The sequence below is a fragment of the Psammomys obesus genome, unplaced genomic scaffold (genome assembly GCF_907164565.1).
Source record: "Psammomys obesus unplaced genomic scaffold, mPsaObe1.curated_primary_1811, whole genome shotgun sequence".
NCBI lineage: Eukaryota > Metazoa > Chordata > Mammalia > Rodentia > Muridae > Psammomys > Psammomys obesus.
In genome coordinates, this window is record NW_026596039.1 from 15126496 (window position 1) to 15148918 (window position 22423).

Consider the following 22423-nt stretch of genomic DNA (forward strand, 5'->3'; position numbering starts at 1 on the left):
ACACACACACACACACACACACACACACACACACACACACACACACATTCTTTTAAAAGAATCTTAGGCTTGCAAATAGCCTAAGATTGTGTAGCCCTGGATGTCCTTGAACTTGCTCTTTATACCAGGCTGGCTTTGAATTCAGAGATCCCCTGGAGTACAGGGATTAAAGAGGTGTGCCACCATACCTGGCTTGAAATCAGAACATTTCTTTGTTTTTAGATTTTTTTTTCCCCTTTTGTCATTCTTCTTTTTCTTTTTTCTTTTTTTTGTAATCAGAACATTTCTTAAGTGCAGGCTTAGTCAGTGTCCCTCCTCGAAATGCTGAGGACTAGAGCTGCTTCTGGTTTTAGATATTTTCAGCTGTAAAGCATTTGTGCAGATTAGCTATGTGCCTAATCTGAAAGTTTGAAGTGTGCCCAATGTCACAAAGTTTTGAACACTGAAACATCTCATGTTTTGGATTTTGGAATTAAGATGTTCAACCTTGACTACTTTGCTTTCAACATGCTCTTTTCTCTCTCTCTTTAATCTGAAATTCTAGTCTGGAACATGGGTCCTCATACAGGTAAGGCACATATTCTACCACTGAGCCACACTCCAGCCCAACGTTCATTTTAATGTGGGTTTCCCACAATACGCTGTCAGTTATAACTTTAAAGAAGCCCCTTTTCACGGTACTATTAAATACTTCATTACTCCTATGTGTGACACTCACACTGTCTGGAAACATGCTTTAATTAAAGATTGTTCAGAGCAGAAACTACGAACTTGTCTTAGTGTACACCACAAGCAAGGCTCACCCTGCTACACCTGCTGTCTGCAGTTCATGTGTGTACTGGTGATCCCACTGTAGTAACAGAGCATGATCTTAAGGGTCAACATGCACCCTAAGGGTCGATTTTGAGTAACGATTACTCCTAACACACGAGAGCAGAAATACTAATATGTTGGTGCTGATGAGTCTAGTAGAAAACTGGTGTAAAAGCAGTTATTCACTTAAATAATTCCTATATGGTGGGAGAGTGCACTTCCTCGAGTCTTGAGTTTAAGAGTCATTCCTGTGCTGATGGTCATACCCAAGCTTTCCATCCTGGGAAAAGCCGGCTAAGATTTTTGGGATCCATGGCCTGTTGGATGAGTAAGTTCACCTGTCCGCCCACACTGAGCACGGTGCCTTCCTCTACGCCTTTCAGTTTCTCTTGCAGTCTCATCAAGACACGCTCAGCTACTTTGTTGAAACTCTGCTCAGTGTCCCTAATGATAAGAAACACAAAGATTACATTGAGGTACAACATTAAGGGCCTGGGAATAAGAAAATCTAAGTAACTAGCAATAGGTCCTTTCTAAAATCTCCCACCTAAGACTTCGTTTGCATTCCTGATCATCTGCATTGGGGGTAGAATGGAGCTCAGTCTCGTCTTCTGGCCTCTGTTGTAAATACAAAGCTTTTAAAGGATTCATAGTCCAGTCAAAGAGTGGATCATACAAAAGGACCTAAACAGAACAAAACATAACAAAACAAAATGTGCACTTGGATTATGTAGTTAAAAACAGTAGCAACCACATTATAAAATAACACTAGTAACAAGCAATGGCAAATGGAAAACTGTTCTTCAATATTAGGAAAAACACAGCAACTGACTCTCAGAAATTTAGATTGACTTACAGGGGTGGGGTGTGGTTCTAAAGTGATACAGGTATTACAAATGGAGATGGAAATAATCTCCCAGACCATTGTGGCAAACTGTTAATCTTCTGAAGGACATAGCTCCAACTCGTTATCACAGACTTAACAGTTAGTGCCAGGGAAACATGAATAACTTAACCCTGCCTGCACAGGAGAAATCATTTACAAAACACCCATGTTCCTACATCATCCCTAGAATTTGGTTTGGACTCAGTCAGCATCTACTCTGTAGAAGCAGTACAGATGCTACTTGTGTGCACCCAGGCCTGTCCTCTACTTCCTGTATTTCCCTGTGTGGGAAACAGCCCAGTTCTTATCTCACACATTACCAGGTTCACAAACGAAAGCCTGAGGTGCACAGCTCGCAGCTGGGTAGGATTAACGTTGTAAGCATTGGAAATAAATCTTTCTTCACTCTCTGTGCTGGGGCAACATGAAATGATGAACCTGATTTAAATGTGTATGTTCTGCAGGCCACAGCAAATCTAAACAGCAGATGGGCACTGCAGGAGCCTCAGCAGCAAACCTTGCTCTTCAGTTACACTTGCCACTATGATGCTGATACTCTGATTTCCATCTAAATTACCTCTGAAATTTATAGTGGAAATTATATACATTACTGATTTCTCTTCACGGAAATCAATCTCAAAGTAATCCCACATGGGATGCATACAGATATAACTATGTGTTTGCACACAACCATATTATGTGGGTGTGACTGGAGACCAGAGGTTAATGGCAGATGTTTTCTTCAATCACTTTTCTTCTTATTTTCTGAGACAGTGGCTATCACTGAACCAGAAACTCACTAATTTGGCTAGACTGGCTGGCCAGTGAGTCCTAGAAATAGGCCCATCTCTGCCTCCTCAGTGCTGGGACTGTAAACTATGCTAGGTTTTCACATGGATCCGAACTCAGGCCCTCACACTCGAGGGCAAGCACTTTGACACCTGAGTCATCTTTTCAGGCCCATGTGCGATGTCTAAGATGTCGAAGTGCTCATTTATTTATTATTGAAAATTGAAGATTACTTAACAACTATACAATATTACAAGAAATGTGAGAGGACAAGAACCATTCCTAACCCTAAACTTCGTGATGTATGAAAATGCCCACTGTGCCCCTTTCTGCTGCTGCCCAGCACCACTTTATATGGGTGACCTTCTAACAAGGCAGGCTGGCTGCTAAAGGGATCCAGATGTCCTTACGCATACTTTACCTCTACGATGGTTAGCAGAGTTTCCTGAGAACTGCGCATAACTTCCATTGTTTTTTCACAGCACCTGCAAGGTGAAACACATCACAAAGTGAATTCTGCAAGCACACCAATATTTCAATCCATCTTTGCCTACATGCACTTATGAATACAGTATTCCCAAAATTGCATTTCAAAGAGCAGAATAGTTGACTAAGATGACATTTAACAGATGCTCCAGAAATTAATACAAATGCAAATATATATATATGTGTGGCTATTTCCTAAGCTCAGCACTTATAAAAGAAGGCAGTACTACTATAAAATACTTTGTCTTATTACTGAGGCAAGTATTAACTTACTTTTTAACAAGCTGAGATTATGAACCATTGCTGGGAAAACTAGAAAGAACAGTAAAATCTATAGGTGGGAATTATACTGGAACATTGTTCATCCCCTTAATACCCAAAAAAATGAGCATCAACAAAATGGCAAAAAGAATGAGTCAACTAAGACTGAGGAACAGCATAAAAGGGCTTCTCCTAGAGAAGGCTAGGCATGATAACACATGTCATGCTGAATTAAGTCTCAGCTTAATTATATACATTACTGAAAAGAACTATTAGTGCTTGTACAGTCTCTTTGCATCATCTATTTAAATCTATTAGTTGAATAATTTTGATAGCCAAAATTGTCTGCTTTCCCTCCCTTACCTTCTGAAGACACCTTCCACACCAGTGATGCCCATGCCATCCACAATATCTCTGCTGAGTCTAAAAGGAACTGTTTCTGGAGTGGGAAGGATCTTCCCCTGTTCAAAAGCCACTCCTAAAATAAAAGAAATAGAAGGCAAGCAAGTCTGATGGGCTGATACACTATCTCCATTAAGTACATTTTAGTTTTGTAAAGACAGCAAATAATATCACTCATTCTCTATTATTCCTGGATGATATGAATATATCACACGCACATATATAAAATATGTATTATTCTATTTTTCCTTTCCCTATCTACCTCAGCTCTACCATTTATAAATGCAAAAGTGACAGCTTCTTGACAAATGAATGGTTATTAAAGGATGATTTTAAAAGGATAACGGGTATGTTTAAAATGTAAAGACTGATGTATTAAATGTTTTAAAACATTTTAAATAAAAAGTTTAGAGATACAGACCCACATGCTTTTTTGAAATAATTACAGATTCACATGCAATTCTAAGAAATAATGCACAGTACAGTATCACAGCCAGGATATAAACATTGGTACAGCCAGGACACATTGCATTCCATCACCAAGGGATCCCTCATATGGCCCTTCTATAGCCCTCTTTCCTCACCGAGCTTGTCAACCTCTACACATATCCCCATTCATCTAACAACCACTAATTTGCTCATTGTTATAATTTTGTCATATCAAATGACAAAATTATAATTTATTTATATCAAATTATATAAATAAAATCACACTTGTATTCACTCCAACTTTCTGTTGCAGTTAATACTGACTGGACTTTATTATTGCTCTCATGGAATATTTTCCTCCTGTAGCTTGAAAGATTTCTCTCTAGGGTTGAAAGATGCTTTTTCTTGAACCATTTCCTTTGATGTACTGAAGAGATGGCTCAGTGACAAAGAAACCCCTCCTTTTGGTTTGTGATACTTACTTTTCTTTTTGTTTTGAGATGGGGGTCCATTTCATAGCCCAGACTGGTCTGAAACTCCCTATCTAGCCTAAGCTGTCCTTGAACTCGTAACAATCCTCCTGCCTTAGCCTTTTAAATGCTGGGATTATAGTCATGAGACTCAAAAGCCCAATCTGGTTTAATTTTTCAACACCAGCATTCCCAATGCTTCCATCTTCAGCCCAGTGACTCAGCATGTCTATCATGGACTCGTCTTCACGTCCAAACTCTTTTTTTTACAGTATGTTGCCGCTGCCATCTGGAAATCTCACTAATTCTTTGAAATAATGTACAAAAACGACATTTTTAATGTTTAATGAAATCTGCTTTATTCCTTTGTTAGATGCTTTGGATGTCTGGAAATCCCCCTAGCACTCTGCACAACTAACTTCAATGGTACAACCTACTACAAAAATGTCTTCAAATCCTAGCTCCAGTTCAGAAAATTACCTAAAGTTCAAACATGAATATCTCCTGGTTAAGTATTTTTCACTTTCCATCATTTAACAGATTAAAAATCAAAACTCTTCAGCCTGTTTTTTTTTTTTAACTAATTCACTATCATTCTCTGTCTTAAGCTACTTAATTACAGGCAAAGTTTCCTCCAGCAATATTTAGAACCTCACTATTTCTACAGCTTCCCTTATTAATTACCCCTCCCAAGTTTTTAGATCTCCATGTTCTCAATCACCCTTCTTTTCTTGAAGACTGACTCAACTACCACTTCTTACAGTGAGATTTACTCATTTCACAGGTGAAAATAGCGACTCCTCTCACAGGTACTTTCGCCTAAGAAAAACAAGTCTTTTTTTCTTTTCTTTTTCTTTTTGGCTTTTCAAGACTGGGTTTCTCTGTGTAGCCTTGGCTGTCCTGGACTCTCTTTAGAACAGGCTGGCCTCAAAATCACAGAGATCCGCCTGCCTCTGCCTCCCCGAGTGCTGGGATTACAGGCCGTGTAAGCCATGCATTTCTGCTGATGTGTCTGACCTCCTTATATTTATAATATGCTGACAGGCAAAATATTATGACTAAACATTTATCAAAATATTGATGACTAAATATTAATGAAAGATAGGTATCTTTTATTACTCACCCAAATCTATGTGTACAAGTTCTGCTGACTGCTCATTTATCAAGATATTCTGTACATGCCTATCACCAAGTCCAAGGATATAACCAACTAGGGAAAAAAAAAAATCAACCATGTGAAATCTCCAACACAATTCAACTATAATCTCGACTAATACCATTGATTCTATGCAATTTTTAAGTATAGACTTTAAAGCTGCTTAAAGGAAATTATACAGTGAATAGCATGTAGAATTTAAGTCAAATCTAGCTAGATACTTTAATACACATAAATATTTTCTCTTTATTAAAAAGCATAGATTTTCTCTGAAATTAGTGTGGTTAAAGCTGGAGACCCTAGGCCAGTGCAGTATATTCAACTTTTTATTAAGTGTTCTTACAAAATGAGAGATACACTGATAGGCGACTTCATTATTTGACAGGGAAACTTTCCTCTGCTTGATGAGCTATGCTGACCAGAAGCTGATGGTTACTTTATATCACCAAATGCCTGTCTAGGCATAACTGCATTTCTATTTTTTAAGACAGATAATGACACACCTTAAAATACTTTTAACGTGATGAGAGAAAGCATGCAGTGTTACAGAAAAAATCATTGGGTAGAAAATAAGGATGCCACCATGCCTGGCTGGCTGTACTGTTAACTGAGTCTGCTTTCTTGTTTATAAACCAAAACACTTTAATCCAATTAGACTTTCAAGGCAGAAGAGGTTCCCACAAGTACCGACTATCTTGCCTAAACACGCATGCCCTGTCACATTACATACACTGTAACAGTGGCAGAATAAACTGTTTTAGTTGCAAATTAAAGTGAAACAGTCTATTTGAGACATGAGACAGACATCTAATAGTTCTCATACTCTAGGATTTTGTTAACTGCTTTATCTAACTAACTTTATTTAACTAATTTTATCCCAATCTCATAAAAAATTTAAAAAGTCAAAATATATGTTATATATAACAAGTATTTAAACATATACCACAATTTCTGTTCTGAGATTATATTAAGCAGAATGAATCATTGGCAGAAGACTACTAAGGAAGTCAAATGGCAATATCAAAAGTTTTATTGCCAAAGAATATCTCAAAGAATCCATATTGAAGGGAGAGAAAATAAACCACTTTCACTATATTAAACCTAAAACAAAACTGGTTTTATTTTTCTACTTCAGAGTAGAATTCTTGTCTGTAAAGATAGTTAGAAGCTAACAATCAGCATGAACAAACACTATTTTTTCATTGTGAGGACAGTTTGAGTAACAGCTACTATTACCACCACTACTATGCTCTTGTAAGGAGAATGCAGTATGGGACCAACACCTAAGATATACAGGGATTACCAATAGAAGACGTGGCCACACTGCGTGTATATGCCAATCGTTTCTCAAACCAAACAGCTGGGTCCAAGAATTTTTCCATGCAGAAGTAACGGAAAACTGGTTCAAAGTTTTGGCAAATAGTCATGAAAGTATCATATTTCTCTTCAAAAGACTTCTTCTGCACTTCCTTTAAACAGAACATTTATAATATTTTCTCAGTATTACACTTATGTCATTCAACTAATATCCACAATGCTTCTAGATGAAATAGCTAATAGATTATAGGGGGACTAAAAGATAAAAAAGACATTCTACATCCAGGAGGTTAGCAATTCAGTCAGGAAAGCCTTTAAGTGATAATCTTGTTAGAATCCTATCTCCTGGACTGCTTTTTAACTAAATTCTAATTTGAAGAGTCTTGTAATATAGATGGAATGACACAGGAGCCACTAGAGGAGGCTCCCAATAATTTCAGATGGTGCCACAGCATGAGCGCTGTGACAGGATGGAGACATCCGACTTCTGTCCTCTAAAACCTCGCTGTGGAATACGTTCCTGAAGCAAAGTTTATCGACTTCAGTAAGTTTAGTGTCCATCCATTTGACAATGACTTCCTACTTTGGCCCAGCACCTCTAACTTGAGTGCTGTGCCACTCCATTTCCTACTCAACATCTTCACTTGAATCCTTCTAAATCCAAACACAGCAGCTGGTCGCACTATCCAGAAAACTGGTTAGAACGCAGCTTTCTGTATACTGTTTGTTACTTAACTTAAATAAAATTTCATCCAGGTATATGTTATATATTGAATATATTCTCCTACCTTGTTACACTCCTCTATGAATCCTTTAGCAATTTCAGTTCTGTTTTCATCATTTTATACATTCATTCATACTGTTTAAAATCTAAGAACCACAAATTTGAAAAATCAGACATCTGTCTGAGCCTAGCTTAATTAACTTAATATTAACATCTCCAGTTTTTCTGCAATGTAACTTCATTCTTCACCAAACCTTAAAAATTTTCCATTTTCTTTATCTATTCCTATTGCTTGACAGCTAGACTGGTTCTAGAATTTAGATACTATGAACACCTGGGAGTTCAATGTTTGTATTTTTAAGAAGAAAGGGTTGGCACTTCATATTGTTTAAAAACCTTCCTATTCATTCCCACATACATTCATCTTGGTAAGTTTATGTCTTGTTTTTTACTTAGTATCTTCAATAATTATCTCACGAATATATTATTTTGTATTTTATAATATTTGGTATCTTTATAAACATTAAATAACCTTGAACTCACCATCATTTTCTTTTGGCACTGATAAGCACTGAAGTCATTTGGCCTGTATCTTTTATGAGCACCTTCTTCGTTGTTAACAAGATATTCACCAATAGGGATGGTTCCTGTGCACCACTCAAGAACACCACTTCGCTGGGAGAGAGGAACTACCTGAGGTGAAATCAAGAACCTTTGATTATGGAAAGACATTAAAGATCCACTGATGATCATTCATCAGTACAAAGTATTTTCTCAGGATTTACTAACATTTCTGCCTACAGGATACAAAGCTCCTTGGAAGAAAGCATGAATAAACCTAGGCTCAAAAAAATAAGATCTTTCTAGCTTTGGCTTAGATTTCAGAGAAACCACCCATCTCTCACTACCCACAATTCTCTGAGAGATCATTCCTGTTAATGATATCCATCATTGCCTGTGATTGATCCATAATTAATTTGTTCATTTAGTAGAGGATAAACTCTGTTTTCATTATACTGTTTTCTGAAACAGGACCTCATTACATAGGTTGGGATCCTTGAACTTGTGACGCTCCTGCCTCAGTCTCTGGAGCAGAGGAACTAGGACTGCACCTGCTACTTTCCTAACACCTCTGTTACCCATGAAACTTAGGGAGTTTCATTTAGAAAAATAATTACTTGTGGCTATGGTCTCAATTTTAACATACATTCATTATTCAACTACATGTATTTTTTTAAATTTATTTTTATTTTATTTTGTGTGCATCAGTGTGAAGATGTCAGATCCCTTGGAACTGGAGTTACAAACAGTTGTGAGCTGCCATGTGAATGCTGGGAATTAAACCCAGGTCTATTTGGAAGAGCAGACAGTGCTCTTAACCACTGAGTCATCTCTCCAGCCCCCGTATTTTTGTTTAGAGTCTTATTAATTTCTTTTTTTAGTCTTATTAATTTCAGGAAGAGAAAAATATATTTGTAAACAAAAATAAGAAAGTTTACTAAGATAGTTTTTTAAATCATGGTACATTATAAATATTTAAGTGCAAAAATAATAAACAAATACTATTTTATATATTAAACAGCTTTAAATCTAACACTTAGTCAAATTTGCAGGAAAAGAGGTGAAGCTTCTTTTGTGGCTCTTGCTGTGTTCACACCCCTCCCACCACAATTCCTGCTACTGCTTTATTAAATTCATGTATTTTTTGTGCTTTATTTTCAAAGCTATATATGTAAAAATAGCTGCAAATTTTATATTTTAAGTAATTATTATGGCCTATAAAGCAAAACCAGCAGTCTATTTCTGTACTGCCTCTGAGCAAGCCATGTCTTTACAGCTTTAAAACGTCATAAGTGAAAACTAAAGAACATGCAAGAGTCCTAAATGGACCTCAGATCTAAAATATTTACTACTTATTCCTGCACAGAAACCATTTGCTCATCCTTAGTCAAATAGTACACTTTTCTTGGGGAAGCACCAGAATACAAACTACCTTGGAGGAATACAAGTTACCTTGTATGTACAGATAGTCAGTTTCCTCTTTCTCGTTTCAGTGTTTCTCTGCAGCAGTGTATTGCACATCTGGAAAACCTGCTGCATGACAGCATCTTGTCTCAGGTCATCACGGCCCTTCAGAACAAGCAGATACAAACAGGCACAGTTTACTTTATTACAGGCACATTGTCATCTAAGAACAGTACAAGGCAATCTGAGTTTCTATGTTCCTCCTCAGTCTCGTAAGTAATTAATACCTACTGCCATTTTTCACTTAGAGAAAACTATGAAAATGGGAAGCAGACTGATACAAAAGACCAAGTCTGTCTTTTTTTTTTTAATTTCATAAAGTTTTTATTTAACTTTCATTTTATTAGCATTTATTGTAGAGACTAAAAGATTTCACCGTGATATTTCATACATTGATCGATCCCCTATTATCATAAACTATTTGCCCTTTTCAGTATTTCCATTCCTGTATCTCTAGAGCCTTCTACTTTCATTTTTATATTTTTTATCATTTATTACAATTTATTCAATTTGTATTTAGGCTGTGGCCCCCTCCTCGTCTCCTTTCAATCCCACCCTCCCTCCCTCTTCTCTCCCTATGCCCCTTCCCTAATCTACTGATAGGGGAGGTCCTCCTCCCCTTCTATCTAACCCTAGCCTATCAGGTCTCATCAGGGCTGGTTGCATTGTCTTTCTCTGTGGACTAGCAAGGCTGCACCTCACAGGGGGAGGTGATCAGAGAACCTGCCACTGATTCATGCCAGAGAAAAGTCCCTGCTCCCCTAACTAGAGACCCCACTTGGAGACTGGGTCTATGGGCAACATCTGAGCCAGGGTTTTAGGTGCTCTCCATGCATTGTCCTTGGTTGGGGTATCATTCTCTTTAGGGCTCAGTTTTTATGGCTCTGTTAGGCCAAGTTTCTCTTAGCTGCTTCTCTAATAACTGAACCTGATTAAAGCAGTGCAAATCAAGGAGTGCTGATACTTTCCAGTACAGTAGCAGGTGGCATAGTATCAGGCCCAGTATATTGAGCAAAGGCCTGAAATCTGTTCTAATCACCACCAAAAGCTTTTTCCACAAGCAAGCTCGTGGTGTGTGTATAGCTTGGTAACAGTCTTTCTCTTGAATCAACTGCACAAGGGCCTGCCGAGCCCCATAATGCAGACTTAAACTCTCAGCTCTCCAGAAGCTGAGGCAAGAGAGTCTCAAGTTCAAGCCCAGCCCAGACAGGTTAGCAAGACCTCTTTGGATTTAACTCAGAAGAAGAGAATTGATGAGCATGAGCAAAGCCCTGGTTTTAAGCCACAATAGTAGGAAACAAAAACCAAAAGTAATAGTCTTTCAGAGAAAGATAAACAGTAAGAAAGCAGTTTGGTTTTAGCAAACTGCATTTCTACTTCACAAATGTTTCCTACTGGTCATTATTCAGAATAAAGCTATATCCAGACAGCCACATGAAACAAGAGAAAAAGTCTACTCAAGTTTTTCCTGACTCTGATGTCGTTAACCCTCTAAGGACTATACCAGAAACAGGAAGTCTTACCTTGACAAGCTGTCTCCTTTCTTTGCCATCAGAACCCACACAATCTATTATTTTTGGTAAATTTAAACCTCCTGCTAAGCGAAATTCTGTTTTAAATGATTTTATAGTCACCAGATTTTCATATTCTCCTGTGGGATCAACCTAATAAATTATGACAAATGATTATAAGTCAGATAAACAACATGGAAGAAAAACAAATTATAAATAGTAAACAGAACAATGACAACATGCTGCTGATTAACAACTAGTTTTATAATTTATTTTAATTAAAGTCAGAATAAAGGACATGGATAGATCTTTATTACACTGGCTTATTCACTTGCCGTGTATGAGTACACATTTGGCTGAGCACACATGTATGTCACTGTGCTGGGACCAACGCTGAGCTCTGGTTTCCAGGCTTGGAAGCAAGTGTCTTTAGGTGGTGAGGCATCTTGCCAACCAGATTTTTAAAATTACATATAGCTTACTTTATGAAACATCTTTTAATAGAACTTCAGCTTTTCAAGTCAATTAGACAGTGTTGCTGAAAAACTACTGAGAAAATTACAACCTAGTTGTCATTTCCGTATGTTAAATAATCTAAGAAATTATTTAATTCACAAGAACATCAGGTCAATTTTGAATAGTGAAGAAGAAATATTCAGTTAAACAACATAGTTTATAGCTGTGAATCTGCATGATGAAGTAATGGGTCAAACTCAATAACAAAAACACTAATCTTAGTGACTGGAAGGAGAGCTGTACCATGTACTCAACACACGAGTTTCTAAAATGACACCTTTTAATGTTACATACATCCTGCCCACGTGGTACTCTTTGAAACAGCTGTGATTAGCTAAATTTCATATGTACATGCAGCAACTTCAAAGTACTGTAACATCTGTTGCTTTACTAAATAATATATTTACATCACAACCAATATGTTACAGCACAACCAATACATTAAAAAAAAAAAAAAACCCAACAACAAAAATAAGAGAGTATTGTATACCTGTAAACCCCAAGAGACTCAGGTATAGTTCAGTGATACAGTGTTTCGTGACTACGGCACCACACCCATACTTATGCACGCATGTACACACTTAAAAAGAATAATAAAAGTGAAACAAAATGAATGCACCACAGGTCTATAGTCCCAAGTACTCAGGAGACTGAGACAGGAGGGTTGCCAAGCTCATCTTGCTTGAATTACAGAGCAGGTTCAAGGTCAACTCATTGAGACCCTGCCTCAAAATTAAAAGTATAAAAAGGCTTATCTAGCATATACGAGGTTCAGTCACTACTGCTAAAATAACAATAAAATAAAACAATGGAAATTCTCAGAAAAAGCTCATGACTATTTTAAGGTTTAGGCAAAGGAAATCTAATACAGACAACCTCTAGGTGAGGAAACACACAAAACTACAATAATGAGCCATTTGGAATGCATAAAAAGATCTACAAATAACTTATTCTACTAATGTGTAGTTTAGTCTTATTAAAAATCAAAAGTTAATGGTAAATTACCTTAATTTCCATAGTGGGAACAACAACATCTTCTAAATTCTTTAGTTTAGTGATTGGTTGGTTTGCTGGAATATTGATGCCTTCTACATTTAAAAATTAAAAAAAAAAAAAAAAAAAGGTTTCAGCAACAACTGTAAATTAAGGAATTACTGAAGGTTAAGCTGGAACAGCAGACAATGATACTTTGGCACATACTTCTCTGAGTCTTCCACTGAGAGGCATCCAAGTTTGCCAATATAATATAGGCATCACAAAGCATCTCCATGTCCTTCACCATCTTACATCTCTTACTTCTGATGGTATGTATTATTTTGGTTGCAGCCTCTGTTCGATCCTGTCATCAACAACAAAGAGCAAAGACAGAATAAGAACCACTGAGCCACTTTTTGGAGCTATACAAAGAGAATTTATGCACAGATCTAGACAATGGAAAGACTATGTAATTCCTCACATACAAACAAAACACCCATCTAGTAAATGAAACAAACACATAAAAAATTCAAGGTTAATAACTTGGGCACTTTTCAAAAATCTGTTTTTCTGGGGCTAGAGAGATGGTTCAGTGGCTAAGAGTACTTGCTGCGCTTTCAGAGTACCTGCTTTGGATCCCAGGACCTACATGGCAACTCCAGGTACAGGACATCCAAAATCCTCTTCTGGATTCTGTATGCACTAGATATATACATGGTATAGTCCAGACACTCATGCACATTATAAATAAATAAATCTGTTTGTTTTGTCCCACTGTTGTGCAAAAACAAAATCAAACTGCTATTTATGTCCTGGGAAACGTTTAGGAAGTGTTAACCAGTTTTGGGTGGCATCATCATAATAAGGGATTTAAGACTCTAAATACTACAAAAAGCAACATACATTCTTAAAATCTCTGAGAATTAAGAAAGGAATAGTCTGGGAAAGAATGACCATCACGTACAAAAAGGTACTTGTATTTAATTCAAAATACCTCATCCAGCTGAGAGCTTTCTTTGGGTGCATTTTTCGTTATTCTACTCCTTTTTGCTGTCTCTGGTTTGCTCAAAAATTCATCTTTGTTTGCATTTGCTAAGGCCAATATAATGAACAAAGTATGATGGGGGTGGTCCATTGAAATCCTGGAGATCAGCTATCAGAAAATTAGTAACTATTAGTTTCATACAAATAAAATATTATATACATTTTTCATGTTACTTCACATCAAAATTCAAGTTAATGTCATTAATAAGTAAGTGTGTGTATGTCTGTGTGAGAGACAGAGAGAAAGGAACATCAGAAAAGAGACAAATTTATCTAAAAAAGAAATTTTAATATTCTGATTTTCCATTTTCAGTAATAGAAAGGTAATTATTACATTTTGACTTCAAGTCTACTTACATTATTTAGGACTTCATGAAATCCAAGGCCTCCCATCATTTTGGTCCCCATTCTAGCAGCCAATTGATACATAAGAGGCAAAAATTTATATGATGAAATCTTCATTCCATCTTTCTGCCATTAAAAAATGCAAAATTAAGAAATGTGCAATATACTCTCACATATAAGCCAAAATAATGATACTAAAATAATGTTCCTCTACTAGTACACCCTAGTGGCTGCCAAAATTTTACTAACTACACAATTTTACTCGTTTCTTGGCTTATCTGAAGCTTTTTTAATGTGAAGCCTAGGCTGATTCAGTACACTAAAAATACTTTGCCCTAAATAATTATATCCAGAGCTGGTATGCTAACCACTACATATATTCCAGTGACTCCAAGGATGACAAATGTGGATCTGAGGCCTACTGTGGTCTCACCTCCCAAGAATTTAGTGGGTAACAAAACACAAGTTCTTTTTCCTTCATGACAGAAAGAGAGTTTAACACATACCATAGAATATTTTGTTGATTTTGAGACTTACCATTCTTTTCATTCCAAACTAAATGATAGTATGTATTTATTTTATGACTGTACCTTAAGATTTTTCTCAATAAAAACTTACAAGTACTCCTGTATATGTTATAAAGTTTTTAATTGTTACTCTATTGGGGGGAAAAAATCTCTCAAAAGAATAAACAAAGCCAAGCAAAATCCTTGCTTAGGATCACACTGTCTTTAATTGCCCCTGTTCTCCGGTCTAGCATCCCTTTTACGCACTCCTCTACATCGTCTGCGATGAGAAAACACTAACATAACCTCTCACCTCTTTACAAACTTACATCATTTAGAGCTTACTTGTGGAGAAATAAACCCATTGGGAGGGGTACATAGGGATGTATAAAATCACACTGACGGGTCTTATGCCTCAGTTTTTAAAACACATGTTCAAATGCTAGGCTGGGTAAGACTTGCCTTCATCATGCCATTAACTTCAGAAACTCCAGAATTTTCAAGCCAGAGGGAGCAAAGTCGGAATACCCACATATCATGTTCTTCTCCACTTAGTAAGCAGCTGATGTAGTTCTCAACTGCTTTACATAGGAAACGTTTTCGATCCTCTTTCAGCGCATGGAGAGCACATTCATCAAGCTCCAGTTCTCTCTGAACCTTTACTGTGTATCTTGCATTTGATAAATTCAAACACAAAAGTCACAAAACTTTACATAACTATAACATCATACATACTATAGAACATAAATGAAAAACAAGGTGTTCACTCCAAGCAAAAAAAAAAAAAAAGACACAATTCTAAAGATAATAAATGGAATTAAATGACTTGTCAAAATTGCAAATAATAGGTCTTACACCCCCCCCCCCCCAAAAAAAAAAAAAACAGAGTGGACTCTACTTAGTTAATTCTCTGCTTACTTCAAACACACAAATACCCAATGCAGACTTAACATGCAGGCAAGTCAAGTACACTTAATTTCAGTATCTAGCAAAACCAAACTAACATCCGTGTACTTTGCCAAGAGCTAAACCAAGACACCAGTTCTTCTTAGAAGAATATGTCAGTGTACTGAAGACTGCCTGAAGTTGTGATTAACCACTGGAGGACTGAGAAAGACTGTAAAAACTCCAGTGTAAGTATTTGAAACTGAGATTCAGATGACAAGTCCAATTCACACTTTTCATGCAAACAGCCCTTTAGCTGAACATATAACAATCACTTATAGACATAAAGTTACCTATTAGTTTGAATTTTATGTTCCCTTAGAAGGCCCACTTCTTCTTTGGCTCTTTTTAAGAGAGTTTGCTTGTTTTCAAATTCTGACGATTTCATGTAGTTTTCAATTCTCTGGTACTGAGTATCAGAGAACCGTGCTAATGACAGAAATGCCTTCATCTGTCCATTTCTGAGCTCACTGCTTTTGCCATCATAACTTCCAGCAACCTTCACTGCCTTTAACAACATACAATCCATTTAGATTATATTTACAAGTGCTGAATATAGTTAAAGACTCTCAGATCAAGGTAATCCACTCACATATATGCAAATGCAAAATTTGATGATATGGAGCCCTTACCAGGTAATGGTTGCAATGAACTATGCAAAAATGAAGAGATTTTTTTTCTTTACTATCAAAGACAACCACATTTTTCTCTTCTTATTAAACTTACTCAGTGAAATAACTATTTCCCAAATTAGTGACACTAAATGACAAAGAGGAGAAACAGTGAGGTTAATGGGGACTAGAGAAGTAAGTCCTAACCCTTCCTGTGGGTTGTTGGACCACCTACAAATAGCAGTGATGGAGTGTATGTTTAATAGGATATTTTGTAGGCTAAATGACTTCTGGAAAGATAGCGGTGGGTGTAAAGATTGTTTCTTCTTTGTAGCACTCTGTCTCATTGTGCTCTAAGGCCTGCACAGAGCCCCAGCAGGAGCTGAGGAATGAAAGCACACTTTCGTTTGGTCTTGACATAGATGTGGTCCTAACAAAAGGCCCGAGTCTGTGCTCAACAGTAATACCCAAAGCCGCAGCCGTAACCCACCTTTTCTAGATAGGCCTGCATGATGACTGCAGGGTTTTCTAAGCAAGTCTCTGCCAGCCAGTTGCCACAGACCCTCAGACACTCTGTGTACATGACTTTCAGACCTGCATCATTCTGTGTTAGGAAGCAACAATGTTAAAATGCAAACCCTCAAGCAATGAAAAATATTTTTACTCATGGTGTTACTATATAACTTTAAGTATGCAAGTTCATGAAATAGCCACCCTGAACTGTTATTAATTGCAACAACTCACATTTCCTGAGTACTTTAGAATGCCAGGATCTTTCCAACAGCTTTATATATATTAACTCATAGTTTTCACAGGACTCCTACAGACGAGGCATATAATTATTACCTACTTGCCAATGCAAAGACTGGGGCACAAAACCAGCTCATATATTGGGGCCTATACTTTTAGGGAATATTTAAGCAAGTTACACTGGCACCCAAAGCTTTTTTATAATAAATAATTCATAACCCTACAATGTCCCTGTACTGTCCACTGAATGATATATTCAGAGCATTTGGAATGACAAACTGTTCTAACTCGTTTTCTACTTTTCTTCTCTCAGACATTTCTCATTTCATTTTTCTTCTTGCTACCTCAAAGTATGTATTTCCAACATAACATTCATTGACTTTTATAAAACAACAAAAGACTTAGCCCTGCAATAAATAATGAACATACTACAAGATAGACTGATAGATTTTTTTAAAATAAGAAAAGGTTTCCAAGTCTCATTTCTGACATTAATTCTCAAAATCTCTTTTCACATTATTTTGTTCATGGATCAGTAATTTCAAAACCTTAATGTAATCATTACAGACATAGTCTAAAGCCCAGAGTGCTTTTCAGTAACACTGAAACACTACTCTAGCCAGCCAACTGAAGCACGCACCTCTTTAAAGCTGGCGTCCAACTTCTTGATCATTTGCTTGAGGATACTCAGGGCAAGACTCTGCTCCTTTTTTGCCCAGAACACTTGTGCTTCTTCCAACTGCCACTCAGAGACTCCACAAATAGCTGAATTATACTGTTTAATTTTAAATATTGCTCTTTCAGGGAGCTACAATGAAAGTGCATGTGGAAATAAATACTACGACCAGTAAGGTTGAAAACCAAAGCTTACCTACCTTTCACTGAGTACTTCACTATTTGTCAGGGACTACCTTATTAGTTCCCTGCGTACTTACAACAAAGTTTCCCTGACACATGGCCCGTGTGTGCATGTGTGGGTGTGGGTGCACATGTGTGAAATCACTGAATTGTTATCATTAAATTATAGTAGGTTGTGTATCTTCACATTGTATAAACAGAAAACTGGGGCTGAGAAAAAATAATTAATTGTCTTGTGAAGATTTAAACTCAGGTTTTGTCTAACTCCAATATGGAAGTTTTGTTTTATCTTTTTCCATCAATACTGCAGTGTCTGGTCCGAGTTTTCATTTCTTCTTCACATTACCTTCTGGTATTTGAGTAATGAAAAATCCCAAGAAGTAAGATGACATAATTTTACAAACTTTTTACCTGGGTGTTCTTGAAGGTTCGGGCCAGAATAGAGAACTCAACAAGGTGTTTGGTAAGAACGTCCTTAAAGAATCCTCCTAGCGAGGTCTCCATTTCCTTTTGTATGAGGATCTCCAGAATGACTGTGCGCAGAGCCATGAGAGGCTCCTGAAAACTAAAGTCACTGTCCTTCAGAAGCTGGGAGTGTTTCTGCCACTTCAAATATACTTCAGAGAGCTCTCTATCTGTAATTGACCTGAAAGTCAAGTCACATAACTTAAGTGAGCAAGTGCAAATGAAAACAACAAAAAAACAGTTAAGTCCTGAAACTTAAGGCACTGTACATTATACAAGGAACTCTTATAAACTTGTAAATAACAATAACTATTTAGAACAGTGCAAAACAATATGTACTGAGGATCCTAGGAAGTCAATAGGAAGGTTACAGATAAAGGGTACTTTAAAAGATATTCTTAAAAGGCAGCCTTTCTACATAGATTTTGTTCTGAAATGAGAACGCTATATTCAAACCAATAATGAAAACATGACTAATCTTCTAATCCTCCTTGCAACAAGGAAGTCAATTAACTTCATTAATCATCTACAGATGACACTATGCATAGCTGTCAAAAAAAATCAGTTCATTGAAGAAACAACTGGCATTTGAAAAGATTCCATCTGCTAAACATTATTAAAGAAATAGAAAATGCAGAGTGTACAGTTCATTTATATGAAGAATTTGCATTTCACATGCATAAAATAAGTTATATTATCTTTTTTTTCCTTCGTTGAGACAGGGTTTCTCTGTGTAGCCCTGGCTGTCCTGGACTTGCTTTGTAGACCAGGCTAACCTTGAACTCACAGAGATCAGCCTGCCTCTGCCTTCCTGAGTTCTGGAATTAGAAGCATGAGTCACCACATCCAGCTAACTACCTTATCATTTTTTTTTCAATGTTTATTTGTCATTTTTTTTTCATGTGTATGAGGGCTCTATCTGCACGTACATCTCCATGTCAGAATTGGGCATCAGATCACACTATAGATGGTTGTGAGCCACCATGTGGTTGCTGGGAAGTGAACTCGGGACCTCTGGAAGAATAGACAGTGCTCTTAACCTCTGAGCCATCTCTCATATCTTTCAAGACTTACGTTGAAAGAAAAAAAAAATCCAGGGAGACTAAGAAAATGATGCAATAAAGGTGAAAAATCCTTTTAGTTGCTTCACAGAGACGAAAACAATAATGTATGTTCATAAAACCAAATGTCTACTTCCCTCACAAATGGTATCAGAGCAACAGATCTAAAATACTGTAAACAAAGGAACCTCTATATTAAAATTAATGAAGGTTCTAAAGAGCTTTCAATTTCAACTCTTAAGTTATACCTACTGGCATTGCATTTTTCAATTGATAAGAATCTAAAATGTGTTTATTACATATACTTTAATAAATGTATCAAGTTTATTTTAAAATAAATTTCTCCCTTTCCTCCTGCTGTGTGCCATCAACACGAAGTCTCATTCAGGCCAACATAGAAGCAGCTAATCAGGGCTGAAAACTTTGAAAACCATGAGCCAAAATAAACCTGTTCTCACTTAACAAAACAAATAATAAATCATGCCCATCATGTTATTGGTAACACAAACAATGCATCTCAGGATTATCAAAACCACATACCTTGAGAAAAGCTCTCCAATATTTTCCAGTTCTCCAATTGCCTGCAATCTACTAAGTGTGGGATACAGTGAATACACAGATTCCAGGCTGCCCTTACACAACTCTTCAACTTCTTTTACTCTAGGAGTAAGAGAGAGAAGACTGTCTGAAACTAACAAGTTTTCAAGGGGATAGAAGTTCAATTCTGTGTTTAAGCTGTACTTAGCATATGCTTGTTGCTGACCTAAAAAAACCTAATACATACAAACAATAGTAGTGGTGAAAGAGCAATGTGGCCAATACTAGCCTTATGACTGTACAGTTCTAAATGTAACGCCCAGTTCTGCTATTTCTGTTTATCCTTGAATCTGTTACTGAATTCAGCTATTGTTTTTCACCTGTGGGGTTACTTTAAAGAGTATGTATAGAAAAAGCCTGACAAAGTGTTTAGAATATGATTTATGATGTCAGTGGTGTTTAAAAAATTCATATTTTGGGGCTGGAGAGATGGCTCAGAGGTTAGGCTCACTGGCTGCGCTTCCAGAGGACCAGGGGGTTCAGTTCCCAGCACACACACTGCAGCTCACAACTGTCTGAAACTCCAACTCCAGGGGACCCAACCCCCCTACAAAGACATATATGTAGGCAAAACCCTCAATGCACATAAAAATAAATGTTTAAAAAGAATTCAGGTTTGCTTAACCCGTAGCTAACTGTTACATCATGCATCACTTCATGTGTGCCTCAAAGGAACCTGTAAATACTATTGAGCATCCTTTCATAGAGCTATAATGGTAAGAGAGTAAAGGCCATGTAACTAGAGGACAAAAATTAAAACTCTTCTAGGATGCTTGCATAGAAAGAGAGCACCACCACGATTTTCCGAGGGCTCAGAGTGAAGAACTGACATAAAGTCCTAAAGAAATCTTTAAGAAAGAGCAAAGAGTGACAAAGAAACACCTGACCACAGTCACCAAGTCTTCATTCTTTCATCAATGCACACACTCACATTAAAACTACTCACAGTTTGAGGACAGCAGCCACAGCATTAAATGTAAAACAATCTTGTCTTTTATAATACCTGGCACAGCTGAGACTTTCATAAAATGTGGAGAATTCTCTGTTTCTTAGAGACTGCAGAGCATTATACAATGACTCATGGTAACTGGTTCCTTCTAGTTCTTGGCTGTGACATGATTAGAAAAAGAATTAAATATAGAAATATAGAAAATCCTAAAATATGCATGTATAGATAACTAGTTCAAAGGACAAAACTGAAAATTAAAATAAAAAAAAATATGGCTGGATGTACGCCTTTAGCGGGGAGGCAGGAGCAGGTGGGGCTCTGGGAGCTCAAGGCTAGCCAGGGTTATAGAGTAAAAGCTTGCCTCAAAATAAAAATAAACAAATGAATAAAACAAAATAAAATAGAACAAAACAGTAAAAAACAAAGAACTTTATAGGCCATTTAAAATTCTTCAAATAAAAACAGCTTCTCAGAAATTGTGCCTGGTTCTCAACCTTATCTTTCAGATAAATATTTAAAATATAAGAACAGCTGAGCAGTGGTGGCACATGCACTCAGGAGGCAGATGTAGGATCTCTGAGTTCAAGGCTAGGCTGGTCCATAGAGTCAGTTCCATGACAGTCAGGGCTACACAGAGGAACCATGTCTCAAACAAAATTATATATATGTGAATAAATCTGCTTTTATGCTACTCTTACAATATGAAATTTGAAAAACATTCCAATTAATGAAAACATTTTTCCATTAAGGGAATTAAATGACTTCATTTTTTTAGTGTTCTATTATTAAAATATTTTTATAGTAACTATTAAATCCTTTAGTAGTCTAGGTGTTTGGGTTCTCACTTAAAAAAATATCATGATTGGACATACAGGTTATAACTTTTATTTTCTTGGGCAATGTGGTTTAGCAGTACGTTTTTCTGTCTGATTACCTATTTGTTTTTAAGGCACTGTCTCCTGTGTAGCCCTGGCTGGTCTGGAACTTACTTGGTTAACATGGCTAGCATCAAACCTAGAGATACACCTGCCTCTGCCTCCCTGAGTACTAGACGAAAGTTATGCATCACAACTCTGGGTCTAGTACTACTTTTTAAGAAAAGAAAATATTATTAACAAATGCAATCTATTTTATTATCCAGCCAATAAAAGTGTTTGTGACTACAATGTAGCAAGAAATGGAAGAAAGAATGCCTAAATTTGTTTTTAGACTTCTGAGTCCAACAAAGAATTCTCATAGGAAAAGATGTTTTTAAAAAAAATTTCTCTTCAAAAATTCTTGAGGGAGGGGACAGAATTTCTCTACTGGAAAAAAGAGAATGAAATTCAAGCTTTGTTGTGTTAACTACCTATTACTATCTTAAATATTTAGGCAAATGTGCAGCCCACAAAAATAGCTGCAAAATATATATATAAAAAAAACCCACAACCCACCTCCTTAATATTTATGGATAAGACAAAATAACTAGGGGAGTCAGGCATGGTGGCACATGCCTTTAATCCCAGCCTCAATATGCAGAGGCAGGCAGTCTC

General features: G+C 36.8%; 1 protein-coding gene across 2 annotated transcripts in view; it reads right to left on the reverse strand.

Annotated features, from left to right (window-relative positions):
• Positions 1 to 599: 599 nt before the first annotated feature.
• Atm (ATM serine/threonine kinase) overlaps positions 600 to 22423 on the reverse strand; it is an 88661-nt gene continuing 66837 nt past the window's right edge. For both annotated transcript variants that reach the window (XM_055621824.1, XM_055621823.1), the window contains exons 44-63: positions 20946 to 21050; positions 19886 to 20005; positions 18231 to 18465; positions 17602 to 17769; positions 16702 to 16815; positions 15894 to 16108; positions 15118 to 15325; positions 14162 to 14275; positions 13755 to 13913; positions 12986 to 13124; positions 12791 to 12873; positions 11282 to 11422; positions 9747 to 9863; positions 8277 to 8426; positions 6996 to 7161; positions 5660 to 5746; positions 3599 to 3713; positions 2910 to 2973; positions 1361 to 1497; positions 600 to 1257 (exon numbers count right to left, since the gene is read on the reverse strand). In XM_055621824.1, coding sequence (XP_055477799.1) covers positions 1074 to 1257; positions 1361 to 1497; positions 2910 to 2973; positions 3599 to 3713; positions 5660 to 5746; positions 6996 to 7161; positions 8277 to 8426; positions 9747 to 9863; positions 11282 to 11422; positions 12791 to 12873; positions 12986 to 13124; positions 13755 to 13913; positions 14162 to 14275; positions 15118 to 15325; positions 15894 to 16108; positions 16702 to 16815; positions 17602 to 17769; positions 18231 to 18465; positions 19886 to 20005; positions 20946 to 21050 — 2821 coding nt within the window. In that variant the 3' untranslated portion in view covers positions 600 to 1073. The remainder of the gene's footprint in view (positions 1258 to 1360; positions 1498 to 2909; positions 2974 to 3598; positions 3714 to 5659; positions 5747 to 6995; positions 7162 to 8276; positions 8427 to 9746; positions 9864 to 11281; positions 11423 to 12790; positions 12874 to 12985; positions 13125 to 13754; positions 13914 to 14161; positions 14276 to 15117; positions 15326 to 15893; positions 16109 to 16701; positions 16816 to 17601; positions 17770 to 18230; positions 18466 to 19885; positions 20006 to 20945; positions 21051 to 22423) is intronic.